Source organism: Dryobates pubescens, chromosome 3 (genome assembly GCF_014839835.1).
Source record: "Dryobates pubescens isolate bDryPub1 chromosome 3, bDryPub1.pri, whole genome shotgun sequence".
Lineage (NCBI taxonomy): Eukaryota > Metazoa > Chordata > Aves > Piciformes > Picidae > Dryobates > Dryobates pubescens.
Genome location: NC_071614.1, coordinates 37,789,088 through 37,812,686, shown reverse-complemented (window position 1 = coordinate 37,812,686; position 23,599 = coordinate 37,789,088). Strand labels below are relative to the sequence as shown.

Genomic DNA, 23,599 nt, shown 5'->3' with positions numbered 1-23,599 from the left:
TGAAAGAACTGCTTCAGGTCACCAAGGTGAGCTGCTGGGACAGACCAGGACCTTCTGTTCCCAACCCTAAACTAACTCCAGGGCTACTCAAAGTAAATGTTCGGCTATCCCTAGCCAATGCCAATGGTACTTAGCTATGTCTCAGTCCTCTTAAGAGACCAGTTCACACAGAGGCTAGCAAAAATGCTGGAAGAAGCTAGTCCTTCCAACTGGATTTTAGCTGGGGGGTAAGGGGAATGGGAGATTTTAATCAGTCTACACTGAAAGCAACCTGCAGAGTGTTTGCAGGGAAAAATAAATAATTAAAATGCTGTCCCTCGTTCACTAAAGAACAGTTTTAGTACAGCTTCTCCTTAGGCTACAGGAGCTGGTGGAATGCAGGATAAGCAAGCTCCCAGATGGAGAATGGAGGGTTTCTTGGCACTCTCCCTCTATTTTTCCACTGCCAGTGCCACCACAATATGTAAGTGTGAGAAGTTACAAGTAACCACAGGGATTTATAATAGGGACTTCCATCAGTGATGGGGGAAATACATGATGAAATTAACAAGATTCCTATGTGAACACAGAGGCACTTCAATAATTTTAATTACTGGCCAGAGGACACATTACAAGGTATAAAACAAATAAAATCTTCTTTTCCTATTCTTAGAACATGAATGAAGTATCTGTTGTGTTTATCCACCTAAAGAAAAGGCATAGGACAGCTCAAGATTAACTTTCATGTGCTACAAATGGTTATTTCAAAGCAGGATCTTTTGCTGGAGGCTGATGTTAACTGGCAGACTGCAGCTACTTGGAGAGAGTCAAAATGGAGTAGACAGAGTGTTAGCTGTTTGAGAGTAGAGAGGACAAAGGACATTCCTCACCATCTGTAGACATTATCTTCCATAAAATCTTGACACCAGTTTCCCTCTAGATACAGGTTTCTCTTTAACCATATTGGATTAATATAGTTTCACTGCTATTAATATTACTACTGCTTTCTTTGGATATATGCTGTCTGCACCAGAAAGGGAAAAGAAATCCATTTCAGAATTAATTGTCCAATCCATTACTAATTTCTCCCTAAAATAGCCCAATTTTGCAAATCATCTCAATACCAATGCATCAGGAATAGTCTGATGGAATGAAAAGAATGATGAAAAGGAAAAACAACTTTAAATAAGTATTCACATGTAAAGTGGCTAGAAATGTAAGTTCAGCTATAATTAGGTTTTAAAAAAATCTTCCTTGATATTTTTGATGAACTATTTATAGTCTACACGCAATCTTTAGAAGACAAATTTAAAGGTGGTAATTTTAGAGTCATGTAAGTTATATTAAACCTCAGAAAATGCCTTACAGATCAGGATAAAAATAATGTACTGTTTAGTTTATTAAAAAAAAAACCCTCACTCAACCCACCCTCCCCCAAACTTAAAAAAATGGTATGTCATCTGATTACAATATACCAGTATTTTCCTAGGGAGGAAATACGGGGAATTAATAGACTTCTTAGTCTAGCGAGGCAAAATGTAACAGGCAACAAAAAAAAAGATAAGCTAGACTTCTTCAAACTGCAAGAAGGCATGCATTTTATGACCAAGATTAGCCACTGGAACAAGCTGCTAATAAAGGCAGCAAGTTCTTCATTTCTTTTGGCCTTCAAAAAACAAAATTACTGGCTTTCTGAAAACAAGCATTAGTCAAACTCAACTGATGAAGCCTGATAAAGGAATGACTGTGTGAATGCTAATGGCTTGTGATGTGCAGGAGGTTAGGCTACATGCTCTAGTGATACCATCTATCCTTAAACGCTCTAAGTAAACACAGTATTGTATCTGCCTCCAGCATAATGATCAGAATTCAGCAAATTCACCTTTTTCTTCTTCTCTATTTTATATTTCTCTTCAGCAAACAGGGAGACAATTACTGTGTGCCTGTCGATGATTGCTTTGCTATTTTCTATGCTCCTAAGCCTTGATAAGAAACAGAATTCATGACATTGAATCGTTTGACCCCTTGACACTAATACAGCATTAATACGAACGAGAGCTGAGGACATTGTATCTATCACAGTAAAGTTCACAAAAATGACAGACACTCATTGTGTCATCCCAGCCTCAGGATTCTGGTATAAATTACAGTAATTTTAGGGATTCTTTGGGGGCTTTCAATCTCATTTCTGTTCCCAACAAATAGACATTAAAGATGTTTAAGTAACTCTTTGCTTTAAAAGTTTAATTTTTTAAATTAAAACAGTAGGGGGATTAAAATACTGCAGATTTGTGTTTTGCACATCCTATACCAGGCTTCTGCCTGATATATCTTCTTCAGTGGTACAACACATTGTCTTGGGTTCAGTTAGGATAAGGTTAAGGTTTTGGTTTGGGTTGGTTTTTGGTGGGTTGTTTTTTTGTGTGTGTACATTTGTTTGCTTGTTTGTTGGGTTTCTTTGGGGGGGTTTTGTTGTTTGTTTGGGGGGTTTTGGTTAGTTAATTCATTGTCTTTTTCCCCTTCATAATTAGATGGGAGGAGCCACAGCCAAGACACCCACCTGAAGCAACTGATTGAGTATTCAATATCACACTGACATCATGCCCACTATATAAGGGGAGGGCTAAGCTGTGTGGGAGTTTTGAGCAGGTGGTGGATGGGCTAGGCTATGGTCAGTGCTGTCTTATGTATCTTTTGCTGTAAGTATTATTTCATTACTAGTACTCTCTCTGATTGTTGTTATTCTTTTGTGCTCTTCTCTTAAGCTCTCTTTATCTCAACCCACAGGTTTTTGCCTTTTTCTCCCATTTTTCTTTCCTGTCTCACTGGGCAGTGTGAGTGGGGCTTGGCTGCTGACTGGGCCTGAACCATGATACATCACAGAATTGTTTTGGTTGGAAAGCACCTTTAAGATTGAGTCCAACTATTATCTAACTCTACCGTGTCTGATGCTAAACCATGTAACTCAGCACCACATCTCTGCATCTTTTAAACACTTCCCAGGGGTGGGAATTCAACCACCTCCCTGGAGAGCCCATTCCAATGTTTGGGAACCTTCTCAGTGAAGAAATTTCTCTAAATATTCAACCTCAATCTCTTCTGGTACAACTTGAGACTCCTTCCTCTTGCCCTACCACTTCTTTCTAGGGAGAAGAGACTGGGTCTTAGGTCTCCTCAGTTAACTGTAGAGTGAAGTCTCCCCTCAGCCTTCTGTTCTCCAGAAATATAGTCTTCTGAAATATATTCCTTATGTACTGTAACAGAAATTCAGGAGGATCTAGAAACTCTGCATCCATATTTGACAAAGGTCTCTCTATATATATGTATATTTGCAAAGCAAGCTCCCACTGCATCTTCCATTCCTGAACAATCTCTAGCATTGAGTTTAAATGAGAAAGTAGACTTGTTAATAATGTTCTTGAAAAGTATTGAAGTGATGCAAAGAAACGTTGTTGCTGCTACTGTTTACTCTGGGGAGCCATTCTGTAGGCTGTGTCCCTTTTCAATAGGTTTGTTCTAGACAAGCCTGTGCCCTGCTTCATCTCTTATCTCCGATAGGCAATCTTAAAAGTCCTTTGGCCTTACAGCTTCTGGGAAAAGGTATGTCAATAGCCTGCAGCAGCTCCCTGGCTGCTCAGGAGGAGGCTGTAAAGACAAATGCAGCCACAGGGTGGAGGAAGAACCGTGTAACTGAAACTGCTGTGCTCAATCCCCAGGAACGTTGCCTTCAAGAGTTGGGTGCTGTCCCACCCTTGTTTCGTTAGTGGAGCTTTTAGAAGCGTTGTGAGATGCATCCACAGATTAGTTCAGTCTGTGAATGTGAATTGGGCCTTAATGTCTGAAAGAATCTCCTTTGATTTATTTGTGGCTAGTGAGGTAGATTTTATGAGTAATCTCCTACTTTAATTAAAGTAAGTAAACAGAACTGTGGAAAAACAAGTGTTAACTGGAGCCTCTTCCCTCCTAGTGGAGCCTGACTTTCAAAGCTTCTGGCAACAGCACGCTTATTCTGTGTTAGTAATCCTTCTTGGACTGCTTCTGAGGCACATGTGAATGTATGGGGCTGATAACCCAGAAAGAAACCACATAGGCTCCTCATATGTCTGGCTCTCTTTTGGTAGGAATGTGTGGGTCCCTGGCTGTGTTTTCAAAGCCTCACCAGAGCTGTGTTGTGAGGCTGACCTCCGCTGACTGCAACAGTATCTTCTTTTACTGCTGAGTCCATGATTCCGGCAGTCAAGCCATCAGGAGAGGTATGGTCCTAGAAGATAGTAACTGGGGTTCTGATATCTTTTAGATGCCAGACAGATCAGCTGATAAGAAACATTCTCTAGAGAAGGCACTTTCTTTCTATTGACTATAGGGAAACTGGGGAAATGCAATCCATCTGGCAATGACCAGCTGTCTAAAGGCAAAGCTAACCTGTGAACATTGTGACCTTTTCCTCCAACTGATACTTTGTAAAGAAAGTATATTTTCAAGCTTTATTCTATTTTATAAATAAGTTGCCTGAAGTATGCATTCAAATGGGAGAAATCACAAGCACATGCGTGTTTGTTTTTCACACATGCTAGCTTGGAAAGCTGCAACTTGCAGAGGGACCTGGGTGGGTATTGGTTGACAGTCAACTGAGTATGAGTCATCAGTGTGCCCAGGTGGAAAAGGAAGGCAGTGGCATCTGGCTTGTGTTAGAAACACTGTGGCCAGTAGGAACAGGGAGATGATTGTCCTCTTGTACAAAGCACTGGTGAGGCCACACCTCAAGTGTGTTCAGTTCTGGGCCCCTCACAACAAGAAGGACATTGAGGTGCTGGAGCATCTCCAGAGAAGGGCAATGAGGCTCATGATGGGCCTGGAACATGTGACCTACAAGAGGCATTTGAGGGAGCTGGAGTTGTTCAGTCTGGAGAAGGATGAGAGGAGACCTTATCACTCTCTACAACTACCTGAAGGGTGGTTGGAGTGAGGAGGGGGCCAGCCTCTTCACCTTGATGACAAGTGACAGGACTAGAGGAAGTGTTCGCAAGCTGCACCAGTGGAGGTTTAGGCTGAATATTAGGAAATACTTCTTCACTGAAAGGGTTATCAAACATTGGAATGGTCTGCCCAGTGCAGGGGTAGAGTCACCATCCCTGGAGGTGTTTAAGCAGTGTGTGGACCCAGTGCTTAGGGACATGGTTTAGTGTTGACCCTTTAGTGCTGGGTCAAGGGTTGGACTGCATGATCTTTGTCTCTTCCAAATGGATGGATTTTGTGATACACTTACATGTTAGCTTAAGGAAAATGCTAATGCCAATTGCTAATGGCATTGATACATGCATGAGATAAAAATGCTGCAGTGCTGAAAAGAATAGATACTTTTTTTTAACCTAGGACAGGCCATGCCTTTGTATCAAAGCAGTCCTCTAATGCATCATCAATTCTTAATTTAGAATATACTTATTAAAAAAAACAGATGAGACTATTGGGGAAACCTGTGGTAGAAAAACAAATGGCTGGCAAGTAACACTTTCATAGAGCTTAAGCAGACCTTCAGTCTTCAAAAAGAAATATTCTGTAATATTATCAAATTTGCACATTTAGTAAATCGTGACAAACAATGAAAATCAAGGCTCCCTTAAGACATATCAATGAACATAATGTCAATTTTTAACTATGTGTTTTCTAACAACTGTCAGGTTTAATATAGGCAAACAAGTTTCATATATAGACACTCTTCACAAATCAAAAAAATGGAATTTTTGCTCTTCCTTTTGGTCCTATTATGCTTTTCTCGAGTGTTTCTTCCCCACTACAAACAGTAACAGTAAATACCACACTTCTCTGCAATGAGGCAATTCACAATAAATGTCATTCACATATTTAAAACTGAGATATGTATTTTGGGTGTAATAAATCAATTTTTTTTTTTTTCAGAATCAGCTTTGTCTCCTCTTGTTCTCTTTTTTTTCTTGTAATGTACCAAGCAGAGAAAGTTGTTCAACACTACACATTAAATGTTTACCTCACAGTCTGATGACTCCACCACATTACTTGGGCTCTGCTCACTACCTCTGTTCTCTCAGCTGTGCTCTCACCAAATATTGACACTGCTCTTCATGCACAGAAATAGTCATATTTCAAATGCTCTCCAATCTAAAATGTCCTTGGATCTTACAGGGTGTATTTTCTGTCCTCTGCTTTAGGTAGTTATGAGAAGTGTGATGTAAATTATCTGTGGCACAGCCTTCACAAGCCCTCAGATGGTGTTTAATGATACCATTGCACAGCACCTCATAAGCTGGGCACATAAATGTTTTTATGGCTATGGGCTCAATTCCATATTTCTTTTGGAATTTAGTACCTTTCTGCTGAATTAGCTTCTGATCTATTTTGCCATCCTATTGCAAATATGGAAAGAGATCTGGGCTAAAGCAGGTAAAGCATCAAGCCATTTATTTCTTAAGGGCTGTCAGCCCTTGGAGAAACATAACTCAGCTGTTGAGAAATGCCAAGTAGGAAATAAGTAAGGCCTTACTTGTTGTCTAGCTTGAATTTTGTTCATGTGAAGGAGCTCTTTCAAGCATTAATTTCAGAGGTTTTAAGATTTAGCTGGAAAACATCCCCTTCAGACCATCTCAAGCTGTTACCCTGTCAGCAGGAAAGCAAACATGCTATCAAATGAGTTGTCATAGCCTGTTCTGAGAAGTCAAACTTTAAGTTACTTTCTCCCCATCTTTTAAAGGAGTCTTATGCAACCCAACCTGTCAAGTGTGAGCTGACCAAAACACAGGAAGGGAACACCAGAGGGAAGGATTGAAAGACTATGGCATAGAGATGCTGGGAGAATGACACCTAGGAGCACTCGCATGATTTTGGATAAAGGGCCTTGTAGCAGGAAAGGTTGGTAATTTGGCAGCAGAGAACTGGGGATGTGACTCAGGGAAGAGAAGTAGTACAAACTAAAGGGATGTGGTAGTGTGAGGGTATAATCCTCCCACCACATAAAGCACAGCTAAACTCAGTCGGAGAAGCAAATGAAAAAGCTGTATTTTACAAGCAGAATGAAATGCAATGAATATATACAAAGTACACAGTATTTACAGTATATACAAAATATACAGGAAAGAATGTAACACAGAAACACCCTCCTGAGGACAATCCCCACCCCGGCTTCCCCCAAAAACCACTCTCTTCCCTGCCCTTTCTTATCCAAGCTAATTGGATGGAAAAAGGATTAAAAGTGAAATGGATATTAAGGGAAAATCATTAGTTCAAAGCAGTTGTTAAGAAAGTTAGTTTTCTTATCTCATAAGTTTCAGTCCAAGGTCAGTTGCATGCAGGCTGGCCAGGAACAGAAAAGAAAAACTGAAGACAGACTGTAAGTTCTTAAAGCAACATTCTACTGAACTACCAATGAAATTAGTTTAGAATTATCTTTGTTTTCCCTTTTTATACCAAAATATTCAGCTACAGTATTCTGTAGCTTGTCTTTTCTTAAAGGCACAGCCTAAAACTGTCACAAGGAATTCTGTGGTAGGGAAAAGATGTGAAGATGTGCTACTCTCCAGTAGCAGAAGAAAGGGGAGGTGGACGCTGAAGTAAGGTGAAAAAGATTTGAGAGCTGGGCCTGAGGGTACTGCAAAGTGTAAGAAGGGAGTAGATGTGACAGGAGTATTTATTAGACAAGCAAGATGACACTGGTCATTGCCAATACCTCTCCCAAGCACACATAGCACACTCCCAACACCTTCGTCCTGGGTGAGTAGCTACAGTGTGACAGTGCACATTAAGATATGTTTGCAGTAGCAGTTTAGCTGTCCTTTCTACTGAGTAATCACTCGTCAGTGACAGCCAAAACTGGGATATTCCAGGGTGAATGCTTTCTGTGGAGTGGCTGCTGCACTGTATATGGCTGACCATCCATGACAATACAGTGGTGGTTGCCTGGGGCTGGTCAGCTGAAGACGCTCATGACCCACCTGGTTATTTAAATTGCCTTACTGTAAATTTAGTTGTAATTTGTGTTTAAATGTCCCCATATTCCTACTGCCTGGAGTCTTCTGGACAAGACTTGGACCAGCAGTCTGCCTCACTTTTTTTTTTCTACCCTCCTCAGCTGTTTGTATATCATCATATCCTGGCTGTTTGGGTATGAATCTGGCGCATCATGTCACACCGCACTTGTTTCTGTGAGTTCTTCGGTTTCATCAGTGTATCTCTCTAGGAGCCACTTTCCTGAAAACCAAGAGTTTTCAGTTAATAATACATCACACGATCAGCATGCCTCCTTTTTACCAGAATAGCTATGCCATGTCTCCTTGTCCAAAAGTGTTGACACTACTTACAGGAGCTGTTTGATGACTTTATTAAAAATATGTATCTGTTTCTGTGAAAATGCATAAGACCCTGTGATAATGTTTTAAGTTCACTGTCTTGTCTTTCAGGAATAGACTATCAAAACTTGCAAAGCCAATTACAGCAGACGGATTGTTTTAAATCCCATCACTCAAACGAAAAGGCTTAATTTCTACTTATGTGTCCAGTGGGAATGACAACTGGACACACAAGCAGGCACATAATGAATTAGTGGAAGATAAAGAGCTTGATCACACAGGGAATGTCTGCACAGCTATCCTAGTCAGAAGTGACTTCAGGCACACAGGCCTACAAGAAAGCTGGAGATAAACTTTTTACAAAGGCAGCTAGTGATAGGACAAGGGGTAATGACTTTAAACTGAAAGAGGGTAGGTTTATGTTAGATATTATGAAGAAGTTCTTCACTATGAGTGTGAGAAACTACAGGTTGCTCAGAGAAATTGTTGATGTCCCCTCCCTGGAACTACTCACAGTCAAATTGTACAGGGTTTTGAGCACCCTGATCCAATGGAATGTGTCTCTGCCCATGGGAGTTGGGGGTGTGAAACTAGATGATCTTTAAGGTCCCCTCCAACCCAAAACATTCTATACCTCCATGGTAGTGTTCAAGAAACAGAAAGGTAGAAAGAAATTTGGAGATCATTCTGGTAATCTTTGTGTACAAAGAAGGGGCTAGAAAATATAAATAACATTATCATGGCATTTTCTTATAGGTTGCTGGTAAAACAGCTACTAGAATACTGCGTCCAAAGGGATAAAGATTCAAAAGTAGGACAGATGAAAACTACAAAACTTATTATGGATTGCTTTATCATCCTAAAAGCTTGATCTATTTAAATGGTGAAAGATTAAAGGCCCCCTGCTCACAATTCATAAATGCTACATCTAGCTGTGGAAGGTATAATGAGATTCAGATGAAGATAAACTAATTCAGACCATAAACAATGCTCTTATTATTTTTCTGTGTGCATATTAATTGTTGAAATAATCTATCAAAGATTGCTCATCACTAAAAATAATTAAATCAACATTGGATTCTTTATTTGATAGACATGTTTTAATTCAACATCTATTGGGCCTGAAACAAATTAATGGATGTCCAGTGACCTGTGTTACTCAAAAAGCTGTAAAGTAATTGCAAAGCCTATATTAATCACTGAGTACTTTATCTACTGTAAATAACAACCAGGCAAAAGAAAGGCAAAGGAAGCTTGTTTCCTGTGATTTTTTTTTTTTCCCCCCTAAATGTGTCTCATACTTCCACAGTATGTCAGTCATGGCTCTCTTGCGTGATCCTTAGCAACTTGCAGAGGGAGTTTCCCCTGTGGCTACACCTGGTGAGGTGCTGTTGGTTATGGGCTGTCTGCAACAACTGATAAGCCTGTAGCCAAACAGGATGGAGAAGTGTGGTTTGTGGTGTAGTCATTTTTTTTCATGGGGTATTAACTGGGAGTTCCTTACTACAGATTTTTATGAAACTTTTAAGAACATATTTACTTTAAATTAAGCCAGCCAACTGATTCAAAAGGTACTATGAAAATCTCCTGTGAGCTGATATGAAATGGGTAAGATGACAACCCCCCCTTACTTCTTTTAAATTTCAATTAATTTGTTGATTGTCTGTTTTCCTTCAAATCTCCTTAAAATACTTTAAAGACTACTGTAATGGGTTATAGCCATAATCTGTAATGATTTATTTCACTGGGGTTTTGATTAAGCTTGCAAGAAAAAGGAGAGAATAACTTGGCTGAGTTTGCCTTTCTTTTCTTCTCACTCTTGAAATATGTTCTTTCCCCTCACTGGCCATGATTCTCAGGAATGAAAGGTCTTAAGTTTTACCCTTCACATTAAACTATCTCATGAATCCATGACAAGAGTGTAGTGAAACAGTATAAAAGGCCAATTTACATTTTACTGAAAATGAAAATTCAGAAAGGATGGAATACAAAGATGGGAAAAGTCCATTTCAGTCCACACAGAACTTGACCATGAATTACACAGAATCACCAAGGTTGGAAGAGACCTCAAAGATCATCAAGTCCAACCTGTCACCAAAATTAGCATTGATCAGTTCAGCGGTCATGTGCTGGATGATGCTTTCTGTTTCAGCACACCACAAGGTTGCTATAATGCAGTAATCAACAGACCCAAGATGGAAATTCCAGGATCATTTAACACTCTTGACAGATTTGTGGCAGGCATCAAATGCATGACTCTTGACCACCACATATAAAGCTAGCTTTGCAGAGAAAGGAGGTGTTAGAAAGGTTCGGGTTTTTTTTAGCATCAGAGGCTTAGTTAAACTGAAGACTGTGTAAAATATCAAAAGAGATTGTATAACTGCTGTTTATAGACCTTAATTATATGTAGAATTTATTTTTAGGAGTCTCTGTTGTAAATGGTTAGAATCTTCCCATTCTAAATAAATTTAAATTAAACTTAGACTACATTAAAAAGGATTTTCATCTTTTGCTAGGCTAGAATAACCTGTCATGAAGAAAGCTCCTTCACAGCTCCTGTTTTAAACTTATCCTACCTTTCTCTCAACTATCCCTAGCAAAATGTTTTAACAAAAATAATTTTTCTTATTTCTTCTCCATTTTCAGTACTAATTGTTACTTTATAGTGTTGTCATTGTTGCACAATGCTGCAACTTGTGAAATACCGGAGTTTCTTCACTTGGATTAAGCTGAAAACAGCAAAATAGCTTGTCACCTTTCATTCTCTTTATTGGCTATGGACAGCTTATTCTAAGAAGTAATTTAAGCTGTTGAGAACCTTGTCAATATGATTTGCTGTCATTTTACTGAAATCCTCAAATGTAAACTTACTAGATTACTGAGTCCATAGACATGTTCCTGGTTTCTGCCCATCATTGCCAAACAGAAATTTTATGGTCCTTGACTTCATCTCAGGTGATTTTCACAGGAACTGCTTTGTGGCTGTCTGCAGATACAGCTGAAAGATGGTCTGAGGTGGTAAGTTAGGATCAAACCCTTGCTACACCCACTTATAAGCCACTCACTGGCTGCTCTAACTAAACAAACATCATTTTGCCTGCTGGTAAATTCCCTAGTTTCTACTTAGGTGAGATTACTTGGAGCTAAAACTCAAAATGATAAGCATATATTCCATTGAGATTTTCCTTTGATTCCTGAAGAGGCACTGGAGGTACTTTGCGAGAAATGTGAAAGGACTAGAGATTCTGGGTGAACCTGAAACACCAGTTAGACTAACCTTCATGACTACAGCTATGAGGCAAGAGCCTAACTACTAAGGCAGAATAACTTGTACCAGCAAACATTGTTAAGACATGTAGGTTGGTGAGGGAGGCATAAAAGGTTCAGCTGCAAAGCCAAGCTTGTATCATCACTTCATTCTAGTTACCTGAAGCCATCCAGAAGCAACCAAGGAACTTGCACCAAGGACTGGATGGATACAGTGAGTATTATTCTTTATTATTCCTGTGGGGCGAAAGAAGTGGTTATGGTGTCACGAGAAATGATGGGCACCAGGAGTTAAAAATCCTTGGGGAGAAGCTTGAAGAGGCATTGACTGGCCAGGGCTCTAACAGAGTTAGGGAGAAGAAGGAAGAAGAATTATATGGTTATATATATTTAATCAGTGGTTCAAAAGACATGTTTATGGTGCATAGAACATAAAGAGAAGTTTGAAAAATGGAATGAGAAGGCTTCAGAGTGAGGTGTGACCTGAAGGAGAAAAAGAAGAGGTGAAGCAATCTTACGCATTGCAGATTAATTACAGGGCTAATGGTAGAGAGAAGTTAAGAGTTAGAGAAACTGTTGGGAGAAATGGTTGGATCAGTCTGAAGAGAGCTTGAGAGTGTATTGTATCAAAATAGAAATAAATCAGGATTAGAAGAAAAGGGGGTAGGATATCTTGCCTAGAATAGAAGCAAAAAAATGAGAAGAAAGGAAATACTGAAGAAATAATTGCCCACAGCCTGTACTTAGTGAGGATTAATTAGTGGACAGGGAATGGCCAGATGTCACAGGGCCAGCATGGGTATGGTAAACATCTTAAACTGTTTCTACACCCAAGAGAGCTTTTTCAGTCAGACTGGAATGCATGGCACTACTCAACAGTAGTTGTATACCTGCAGCATTTTCATTAAATGTTCATAAAGAAAAGAGAAATGAGAGATAATCTTAAAAGGAACTGAACAAAGACTCTCCAGTTCTTCTACATTATTTCATTTTTTTTGGACAAATTCAAAGATTCAAGCAGACAGAAATGACCAGTTTCATTGCTGCAATTTCCACCACAAGTAGTAGGTCAGAAAATCTGATTTTCTTTGTTTTGTTTTGGTTGGTTTTTTCTGGTAAATTCAGAATTACCAAGGGCTTCAAGGCAACATAAAGAATTTCTGGATCCTTGGCACACATGAAAGCCTGTTCTATCACCTGTGAGGGAAAATGCCTTAAATAATCATGTTCAAAGTGCTCCTTGGAATAACTGTGGTTTGTATGTAGGAAAGCTGCATAAGTACTTGTCAGACAATAATCATTGGAACTTTGAGAGTATGTGTAAAACATTAGCAAAACGAGATTACACATTTGGTATTGCCAAAGAGATTCTCAGGGCGGGCATGTAGCAAACTTTCCACAGACCTGAAGCAAAGCTCCCACAATTGTTAGTAAAGTTCCCATGGATTTGAGCACAGTGCAGAATAGTAGGTGATAAAGAAGCAAATTTCAGTTAAAAAAAGAGAAGCATGTTTTTGAAAATACATAATCATGTAACAGGTCTGCACAAGTTGTGTGTATATATATGTGGATCTGCATCTGCAAAAGTGCAAGATTTTATAAAACTTTGGGAAGAGAGCACCCAAAACCTTTGAGAAGTCAATAAGGTCTTGACTTCTAAAGTAGCAGTAGAGTTTTCATCCTCTATTGGGACCACTGCTAACTCAGGTTTTATTTATACTCATATGACTTATTTCAACACACAGTAGCACTGACTACAAGCTTTTGGTGCCCAGGAGTTAAAAAAATATTAAAATAACCTAAACTAGTAACTTCAGTTTCTTCACATGCTACTCAGCATGAAAGAACTATAAACCAATTCTGCCTCATGAGGGAGGATTCCTTCTAATTGCCATCCTTTTGCTGATGCCACAGATACTTGCTGTCCGGTTCACTATCACGTCATGTCTCCTGCAGAGAGCAAACTCCCCGTTGTTGCCACAGCAAAACGCAGTATTCAGGGTGGCTTATTCTGGACTTTTCTGTTCCTGAATGTCTAAGGCAAATCTTCACAGGACAAACAGTTGTTTGCAATGTATGGATTAATTTGATAATGGGATTGAAACTCCTTTCTCAACCCACCCCCAAAACAGATTTCTCAACTCACTGCCAACGGCAAATAGAAGCACCAGTTTGCTATACTGTGTGTTAACACCATATATACACACAAGCACTCATCTATGTCAACAAGGCCCTATACCTGGGTCAGGACAATCCTTGGTGTGAATACAGGCTCTCCCACGACAACAGGCTGAGAGTTGGGGTTGTTCAGGCTGGAGAAGATGAGGCTCTGAGGAGTCTATATTGTGGCTTTTTGGTACTGAAAGGACATCTCTATAAAATATGGTGACAGATGTTTTAGCAGAGCCTGTTGTGACAGGACAGGGGGTGATGGTCTTAAATCAGAAGAGGGTAGGTTTACACTAGGTATAAGGAAGAATTAGCTGTTTTTTTACAATGGGGATGATGAAACACTGGCACAGGTTGTCTGGAGAGGTGGTAGAAGCTCCATCCTTGGACTCTGAGAAACCTGATTTTCTTAAATATGTTCATGCTCAATGCCAGATGGTTGGACCAGATGACCTTTAAAGGTTTGCTCCACCTTAAAGCACCCTGCAGCTTCTGCATAAACTGTAGAATCCCCTCTCACTGAAGGTCCCACTGGTTGCCTTGTGTCCTCCGTATACATCTTTGAGGTGTCACACCACTGACAGCGTACTAGTCTGCCTCTGAAACTAGAGGCAGGAGAAGGACTTGGAATCATGGCACTCTGATCTGGGGAATAAAGAGAAAAAAGAGTTCTAAAACTAAAAGCTTTTTTAATTATCATCAGCTATCTGCATACTTGTAAATGCAACAGAGGAGCTACTGATTCATTACTCCATACAACATTTCATTACTGCATTACCTGAAAGAAGTCTGGTTTGTGCCAACTAGGACTTTTCTAGGTGGTTCCTCGGAACTGGGCATAGTTACTGTTTAAAGCATGAGTCTGGTCCAAATAACCATCTGAAACTAGTATGTATGGATGTTTTGGGAGATTGTGTGCTCCAAAATCATATTCAATGGGCAGTTGGGATGTAACTAACCTGTTTCAAGGTAATATGTCACCCCCATGTGGGAGGCTGTGCGGATGTTGCCACTGAGGCTCTTAGATACAAAAGACAGTTCATCCAAACTGCAGGCAGGACTGGCTGCCTGGAAGTGCATTTTACTCTTCGAGCCATAGCATTCTGAAGATGTTGAAAAAGTCTTCCAAAATCAAGACAGTGCAGCCAGTCAGGAAATTTGGCTTTGGACAGGGTATTCTATAGCATCCAGCCAGAATGCTTTTTTAAAAAGGAGAACTTAATATGACCTAATGTGGAAGATGAGCCTCATTGCAGGAAGAACTATTTTGAAACACATGAAGTGGTGATAATAACTACCATAATGAGGCACCTATTATAAAGTCACTAAGTATGGTTGTAGTATCAGTAGATTCAGAAAGTAACACTAAACTATTACATTACAATTGCTACAACTATTAAGCTACATCATAGCTATGGCTAGTACTAATTCCTGAAATTTTGTTTGAGAAGGCAAGAAAGGCAGCAAAGTGAAGGAAAATCCCCAAGAAAGACAGGAGCCTTTCTGAGATCTTGTTTTTTACAGTATAATCACAGTTCCTTATCTATAAGTAAACAGACAATTTAAAGGACTTCTTTAAAGACAGCTACAGAAAATAAAATCAGGGGAAGCAAAGCCAAATCCCCTTCATGTACGAGTCCCATCACATTACTTGCCAGAGCAGTATCTTCCAAACAGCTCACCCAGCTTTTGCTTGTTGAGCTTTCTCGTATTTTCATGTCACCCAGGACAGGTCTAGAATCTGCTAGGTAACAGAGGTTGAGTGAGTATCCACCACCAGCTACAAAGTACTTCCCAAGTAACAGTTCCTCCTCATCTGTTAAGTATTTCTCAGGACCTACAGCCCTTTGCCCCCATCAGGGTTAGTAAATGGCTCTGACCATAACAAAAGCTTTGCAACAAACCAACTCTTGCTTCTGCATAAAGACAAATCCTTTTCTCTACAAGACCAACCTGTCAGCCCATGCTGTTATTATCTTTGTCACTTGATCATGAGTGTGCTCTTTGCATGAAGAGTAAGTGTTTGAGCTGAAACTGTATTTACTGCTGAGCCTGGGCCTCCTGGGCAGAGATGAGATTGCTGGTAATGATGTGGCAAGGGTGCTCCAGCATGTTACTCATCTTCAGTGTCACTCAGGTAGTGTCTGGGTGTGTGGGCATGGCTTCAGCCAAACCCTTGTGTCCCTTGTGGCTGTCTGTAGAGGAGCTTGGAGGGAAAGATAATGCTTCACACTCAGCACATTAAAAGGAGATGCAAGATTTTGTTCCCAGGCACTTCCCATAAACAGTTGAGGCTGGCTGTCTACATCTAAACTACTGAGGTGGTATATGGACAGAACTTAATCTTCACAGAGTTTGAGGGGGTCCATCAGGGACAGGGTTATTGTATTAGCAATTAGAAGGGAATGAACAAACCCCCTCTTGCCTAGTTATCCTGCTGCTGTGGCAGGACTCAATTTCCTATGGGGAATGGCAGCACTTCCAACTTCATGACTAGAAACCGAGCACCCATTGGACTTCCAGGACTTATTTCTCAGCTTAAGTCTGGCATGACAAGCAGACCTGGCTTAGGATTTCAGCTGCTCTGGGCCAATACTCTGAGAAGTTGTGGCTTGCTTTTGTTTCTTTTGCACACTTTTTGGTGGAGTTACCTGTTCTCTTGTGGAACTGAGATTTGGACTGGCAAAAGTCACAGTCACTGCCAGTCGCTCTTGTTGAAGCCAAACTAAATTGTGGATACCGGGCTGAAGCACAGCCAAGGAACCCTCTACTGTGTTTTCAGTGACCTCCCCTTGTAATGCTTGCAAAAATGTGTTCAGTTTTGGGACACTGAGGTGCTGGAGCATGTCCAGAGAAAGGCAACAAAGCTGGTGAAGGGTCTGGAGGAGAGGTCTGGTGAGGAATGGCAGAGGGAGCTGGGGTTCTTTAGTCTGGAGAAGAGGAGGCTCAGGGGAGACTTTTCTCACTCTCTATAACTACCTGAAAGAAGGTTGAAGCCAGGTGGGCATTGGTCTCTTCTCCCAAATATCAAGTGCCAGGACAAGCGGAGATGGTCTGAAGTTGTGCCAAAATGGTTTAGTCTGCATCTCAGAAGAAACTTCTTGACTGAAAAAATTCTCAAGGACTGGAACAGGCTCCCTAGGAAGGTGGTTGCATCCGCATCTGTACAAGTGTTTCAAAGATACAGAGATGTGATGCTGAGGAACATGGTTTAGCACCAGACTTTGTAGAGTTAGATAGGGGTTATACTCAGTGATCTTAAAGGTCTTTTGCAAACAAAACAATCCTGTGGTTCTAATGAGATTCACCCAGGTATGGATCTCATTCTAATGAATCACTGGGGTGACAGCATCAATTTTCACATGTATGGTGAGAATCATGTAGTAGAACTCCATGACATCCATTTAATAATTTGCTGTCTGTAATGAAACTGGATAATTACAGGTAAAGGTACCGGTGATGGCACCACTGGTACTTCTTTTTCCAATACTATTGCTGACAGGCGTTTGTTAAATATCACAATATCTTCAGCGGTGGCGACGACCCTGCTCTTAGGTGAAGAAAACCACTTTGTAAACAACGCTCCCCGCTGGAAGGGGTGTGCTACTGTCTCCTACTCCCTCGGACCCAGCTCTAAGAGCCACCTCTCTCCTTACGTCCCCCGACCCGCCAAGTGGTACAGCCGCAGCTTCCCCCCCGCGGCCCTCGGCAGTGGTTGGCGCCGCCGGGCCGGTGCGCAGGGGGTGGTGGTGGCGGCGCAGGCGCAGCGGGGCGAGTGGCGGCTGCCCGGTTAAGGGCGGCTGTTTTGGGGCCTGCGGCGGGTCGGGCCTCCCGGGCCGGGTCCATCCCAGTGCTCCCGGGAGGCCGAGGAAGGCGCCATTCCGCTTGGGGCACTCCCGGAGACTGGAAGGACCCGCCCGCCATCACGGGCAGCGCTGTGGGTGAGGCACAGCGGGTGTGAGCGAGGTCTGTGCACTGGGTCCGGCTGTCCCCTGGCCTGCGTAAGGGGCTCAGCGGCAGCGGGGGCCGGGTTGGACAAAATGGGAACATACTGCTGCCAGTGTTCCGGGTGGGGCTGCGGAGCTGTCTCTGCCCTGTTAGAGCCAGGACTTGGCACAGCGGATCACGCTGTTTAGAACTTGGTCGCGTCATCGAGTTCGTGTGTTTTACCCCGGGTTTCCTCCGTGAAATGGAGAGGGAGGGGGTGCTGCTGGGACTCTGCCTTCGAGTCGCTCTTGTCAGGTGTGGGTCGGTGGGGCGACCATAGGGCCCTCGGACCGGGGTTACCAGCCCTGCACTCCGTCTTGAGAGGGTCCTTTATGCGAGCAAAGGCCAGGGTGGTCGGGTTATTACTGGCTCTGGGTTGTGGCATTTGCTGCATTATGAAGGCAAGCAGGAGCATCTCACCAGAGGCTCTGTACTCGGTGATCGTCGTGGCTGTTTCATCTGACTCCCTGAAAACTTTAAAACGCACTGGGGTTCTGAGCGTTTACTGGCTGCAGTGGGTCTAGTGGTCGTGCAGGTAACACTGACATTGTTCATAAAATGAACTGGCATTCAAATGTTTGGATATCATTTGGCTTTTCTCTCCCAACAGATCTTTGTTTTTTAACTATGGTGTTTCAGCTAACTTGAGGGACTGCTGAGCTGTTCAGTTAATTGCACTAATGCTAATAATACTTACTAGTGTTGCTTGTCTGCATTCCATACTCTTTAACTGCATTTTTTGGAGGATGTTTTCTGTTGGAAAGTGTTCAGAAACTGATGCAAAGTCTTGTTTTGAGACATGATCCTGAAAGCCCCTGTGTAAGTGGTCCTGCTTACTGGATTAATTTTTTATAGTTTTATGTCTCAGATCTGTGTCTGATATTCTGAATTGCACCTAAAGCCACAGGAAGTGATGGAAAATAGGGGAAAAGCAGAGGAGAATAATGAAGTAGAATAACTTTGTGCTGCTGTTGAAATACAAGTTTCATAAGTAAGAAAACAGGGTTTACTTCTTGCATTTGCTTTGCCTTCTTCCTTTGTCCTCTTAAGCTTTTGTCACAGTGCATTACTTTGTACTAGCACAGATTTTGCAAGCCAGTTGTTAGTCTTGAATTCATTGCTTAAGGTTTTTGATTTACCTTTCTACCTATCTTTAGAATGACTGTACCTAATTGTAACAGGACCAAAGTCATAACTGCAGTGGAATTGAATTCTCTATAGTTTAAGAGCTGACTTAAAAAGGATGACTTAAAAATCCACTTAATTATTTTTTCTCCTATTTCCAGATGGAAGAAGAGTTCATGGTTTCTGGTTTGCATAACAGCAGAGGCTGAATAGCTTAAAGGAGACACTAGTGCGGGTGAGAAGTGTCAAGCCCCTTGCAAGGCTTGGCTCTGTCAAAAAAGAAGAAATGAATCCTATAAATGACGATCCAGTGTTTGGGACCATTTTTGACTGGGACTATCTCTTATGGGAAGTTCGTTTGACATTTTTAGCTGCTGGTTTTTTAATCTACTTGGGAGTATTCCTTCTGTCTCACTGGCTGTCTTCATGGATAAGCACCACTTACCGTGACTTGTATGCAAAGGAGAAGGTGTTTTGGAACATGGCAGTCACACGTGGTGTGTTTGGGCTTCAGAGTTGTGTTGCAGGGTTATGGGCTTTGCTCATTGATCCTGTTTTTCATGCTGACAAAGTATATTCACAGCAAAAGTGGAGTTGGTTTAACTGTTTAATAGCTGCTGGATTTTTCTTGCTTGAAAATGTAGCTGTTCACATCTCCAACATTGTTTTTAGAACATTTGATGTGTTCTTGGTAGTTCATCACTTGCTTGCTTTTGGTGGCTTGGCTGGTCTAGTAATTAATGTGAAGTCTGGACATTACCTGCCTTTAATGGGAATGTTGCTGGAGATGAGTACTCCCTCAACATGCATTTCCTGGATGCTTCTAAAGGTAAGAACATGATAATTTTCAAATTATGTTTGTAACAGTTTTCATGCATCTTGCTTGTTCATAGGCAACTTGTGTTCAGCAAAACTGCATGCATTTAACTGATAGTCATGTTATTGTGATACTTGCTTTTGTCATGATGGCATTTTTAAGACCTCTGTAAAGGTTTGTGTGATGCTGTGTGCATGTGGAGAGTGAGATGATGGTATAGGTTCATGCTGAGTTTGGGATGCCATATGCATATAGAATATCACAGATCTACCTGTAAAAAGTGCCTGAGAGCATGTGGATGTGAAACCATTTGCCTTAGTTCTACTGATTCCTCAGTTTCTTATCTGGAAGTAACAATCTCACTTCTGCATACTTTCTGTTCTTGTTTTTCTAGGCTGGCTGTGCTAATACCTTTTTCTGGAAGGCAAACCAGTGGGTGATGATCCACCTGTTTCACTGCCGCATGATTCTCACTTACCACATGTGGTGGGTGTGCATTTTCAATTGGAATTCTGTGGTAGAAAACCTGGGACTTCTTCATTTTATTGTCTTATTCTCGGGACTGTTTGCCGTTACACTAATACTTAACCCATACTGGACATACAAAAAAACTCAGCAACTCCTCAGCCCAACTGACTGGAACTTTGAAAATAAAGCAACGGAAAATGGAAAATTAAATGGAGAAACACATCAAAAGAAGAGGATATAACACCGAAACAGTAGGCTGGCAGAAGAATACAAATGCAATGGAACTCTTTGCCTGTGAAGTAGGAGCTTTTTTCAAGAAGCTCGTTAACACAATAATTCCTTGCTAGTTGTATTCTGTAAGCACCAGAAGTATTTGCAAGCACTCTTTGTACGTCCATCTGTACACCAGTTAATTATGAATTACACCAAAAATTTTGTCAGATTGGATAATACTGCATGATTTAGGAGGGGCATGTTCTCTAATGGCATCCTTTGTCCTAACACTTCAAAGTGTCTTTGCAGTTAATTTATCTTACATTAAGCTTAGCTTGAATCAAGTTTAGCTTGAATCCTATTTCACATATGTCAGAGATACTGGTACTGGAAGTTGCGACCCAGGTTAGGTATGCATGTGTACCTAGTTCCTGTATGCTATTAAATCATTCCAAGAAGGTGAACTGGTCAGTGGTAAAATGCAGTCATAGCTGGGGTTTGGTTTGGGGGACTTTTTGTTTTGTTTTATTGTGGGGGGTTTTGAGGTTTGATTTGGTGTGGTGGTTTGGTTTGGGTTTTTTTGTTTTCCTTTTAAGTGCATTTGAGAAAGAGGACGATAATTGTGTTCACTGTCAAAGTGAGTGGTACTTTCCAGGTTGTCCTCAGTATGGGAGGAGTTCATATTCACCACAAACATGCATGTGTGGATGCAGGCATTTGTTACGCTGGTGGGTCTACCTGGGGCAATCGTATATTGATGCCTTCTGGACTTTAAATCAGTGAAATGCAAGAGGAAGAACAGAATGTTTGACTCTGTTTTGTCCTTGCTAAGCTAGCTAGTTGATTAGTAAAATTTTCTTTGTAGGTGCCACAGGAGCAGTCATGCTTATGGTTCCTCATATTTTTGGAAATTCTCTTAGTTATGGAGGGTTTGGGAATCTGAGGTGGTTCCTCTGCAGACAAAAGCCCATGTCACCCCTTCTAGGAGTTTAGCTCTTCTTTTTGTAAAATAACTAAAATACTAATGATTTTTATTATACTTCAAAGAACATACAAAGTGATGCTAAGAATCCTTTGCACTTTATCTGCCACATCACTAAATCTTTCCTTGACCTAAGGCATAGAGTAGCTTTTCAGCCAGTTCTCTCATTAGTAGTATAGGCCCTGTGGTGCCAGGGTGAAATGTTGGACAGTGGATGAAGGTATTAAATATCACAATAGAAGAGAGTGACGCCTAGTGGCAGGAGAATGACAAAGATATTTTGTTTTGACACACTAAACTAATGAAATTAAGGCTGTCATTTGAAGTTTCGTTACATAGTGTGACCTGACTGCTGCACAGATTTACATTAAGAATTTTAGGTCAAGGCACATGGTAGAGGCTTTGTGTCCTGATCTCTGGTGGATCATAGTGTTTTAAATATATGAGGGAAGCACTGTTTGGTATAAACATCCCCATTCTGATAATTTTGAAGGGAACATTTTTGATCTAAGTGAAGGGAGGAGGCAAGTGATCAGGTTGCTATGTTCCCTAATTCATTTTGTGTGAGTACAGAGTTGGAAGAGCTGCTCTGAGGAAGAGGAAACTAATTACTATTAGGTCACAGATTTATAGTCAGGTAATTTGATAATGATGAAGTGGTGAATATCTGAAATTGCACGTTCAAAACCAGGCTGAGAGGGTCACAGTAATTTTACACAACCACCCTGTTACATACAGTAGAGAACAGAAATTTTTTGATACTTTTTTCTAAGCAGGCCAGAATGAGGTTGCAGTATTTTGGCTGAGTAGCCTGTCTAGATGCCATCCAGTAAGAGCAGTGTTCTCTAAAGCTTGAAATTATGTACCTCTCCCAAGGGCTTGTGTGTGGGAGAGTAATGCTAAAAGTACTTTGGGAGAAAGCAAAGGGATTAACTTCTCAGAAACAGAATCCAAATATGTGATCCAAATGCATATCTTACAGAATCGAAACCTCATTTGCAGCAGTTCCAGGGGTCATGTGGAAAATAAGTCAACAGCTATCAAAATGATGGTGTGCTCTATGCAGCTCAAGACTTTAAAGTTTGGATTTGATAAAGTAAGGTAATAATTCTAAAACTCCCCGATAAGAGAATTCTGAAAAATCAGTAATGAAAATGGAAGTATCAGAAGAGAAGTAACTTTGGGACAGGTGTGTAATTCTTAGAGTGGCTGGCTGAAAAAGGGACATTTTTCTATGAGCTGAAATAAAAGAATATGGAGCACTGGGGTTAGTGGGGACTGAAAAAAAGAGATTAACTGTGGTCACAGCAGACAGGTGGATAATTACATCAGTGACACCAGACTTCTAAAATTTAATATTTTGTATTATTATGTGCTAATATGAAGCAGATTTTAAATCTTTCATGACAAATATTTTTATCATAATAAGGCAATCCTTTTACTGTGCATCTTAATGTGAGTTCTTTCATGCAAAGACTCTTACGACATATCTTGAAATCTTTTGTATCTCATAAATACATGATTACCTAAGAGTATTATTACACTTGTATTTATTATTAATAACACCTGTTAACCTAAACACAGTTAGAGCTGCTAGAACAAGAGAGATATGCAATGAAGCAAATAACAGCACTCATTTTGTTTCTGTTGGATTTAGACGTGAGGGGATTTTGCAATCCAGCTAGAAATACAACAGAGCATAAAAATACAGGCAACCTTTCTTCTTCATCTTGATGGCTTGGAGTTGAAGTTAACGGTTCTCTTATGCAGAACTGCTTTTTGTTTAAACTCAGGTGTTTTCTTCACTGCCTTCTGGCTGTTCCGTTTAAGAGGATTTTCTGGTTTATGATTGTGGGTGACTGTCCCTTTGCTGTGAAACAAGACTGAAAAAAAGTTCTCTAATTGAGGATTTTGGTTTCTAATTACTCTTATAACTAAGTGCTGCTTTTCCACCCAAAGGTATACTAGCAATAGTTTGGGTTTGTTTTTTTTTAATGTGAAACAAATTCGAGCTCTGTTGGGCTTCTCTTATAAGGCCTTACATGCTAATCTGATGTAGAAAATTTCAGTTTCAGTAGTGGCTGGATCAGGTCACAGGCTGTGCTGCTGCCATGATTTGGTAAACTCTTGCATATGTTTTTGGGTGATTTTTGGTGTTTGCTGAGGTGACTGCTGGAGACTTAATCCTGCTTTCATGTAGGACAAGCATACTCAACAAACTAATAGGGAATGGGGGAAATACGTGTTTTGTTTTGATTCAGAGTTTTTTGACAG

General features: G+C 40.8%; 1 protein-coding gene across 1 annotated transcript; it reads left to right on the top strand.

The window, feature by feature from the left end:
* The first annotated feature begins 17,532 nt into the window (after positions 1-17,532).
* Positions 17,533-20,898, top strand: CLN8 (CLN8 transmembrane ER and ERGIC protein). The gene is made up of 3 exons (XM_054179972.1): positions 17,533-17,699; positions 19,007-19,674; positions 20,057-20,898. Exons 2-3 carry the CDS (start codon positions 19,132-19,134, stop codon positions 20,369-20,371), a joined length of 858 nt encoding a protein of 285 aa, XP_054035947.1. The 5' UTR covers positions 17,533-17,699; positions 19,007-19,131; the 3' UTR covers positions 20,372-20,898.
* Positions 20,899-23,599: the final 2,701 nt, after the last annotated feature.

Coding starts and splice junctions, on each gene's coding strand:
- CLN8 (XM_054179972.1), top strand. CDS start 19,132: ATGAATCCTATAAATGACGATCCAGTGTTTGGGACCATTTTTGACTGG. Junction 19,675..20,056: donor TTTCCTGGATGCTTCTAAAG/GTAAGAACATGA, acceptor TTGTTTTTCTAG/GCTGGCTGTGCTAATACCTT.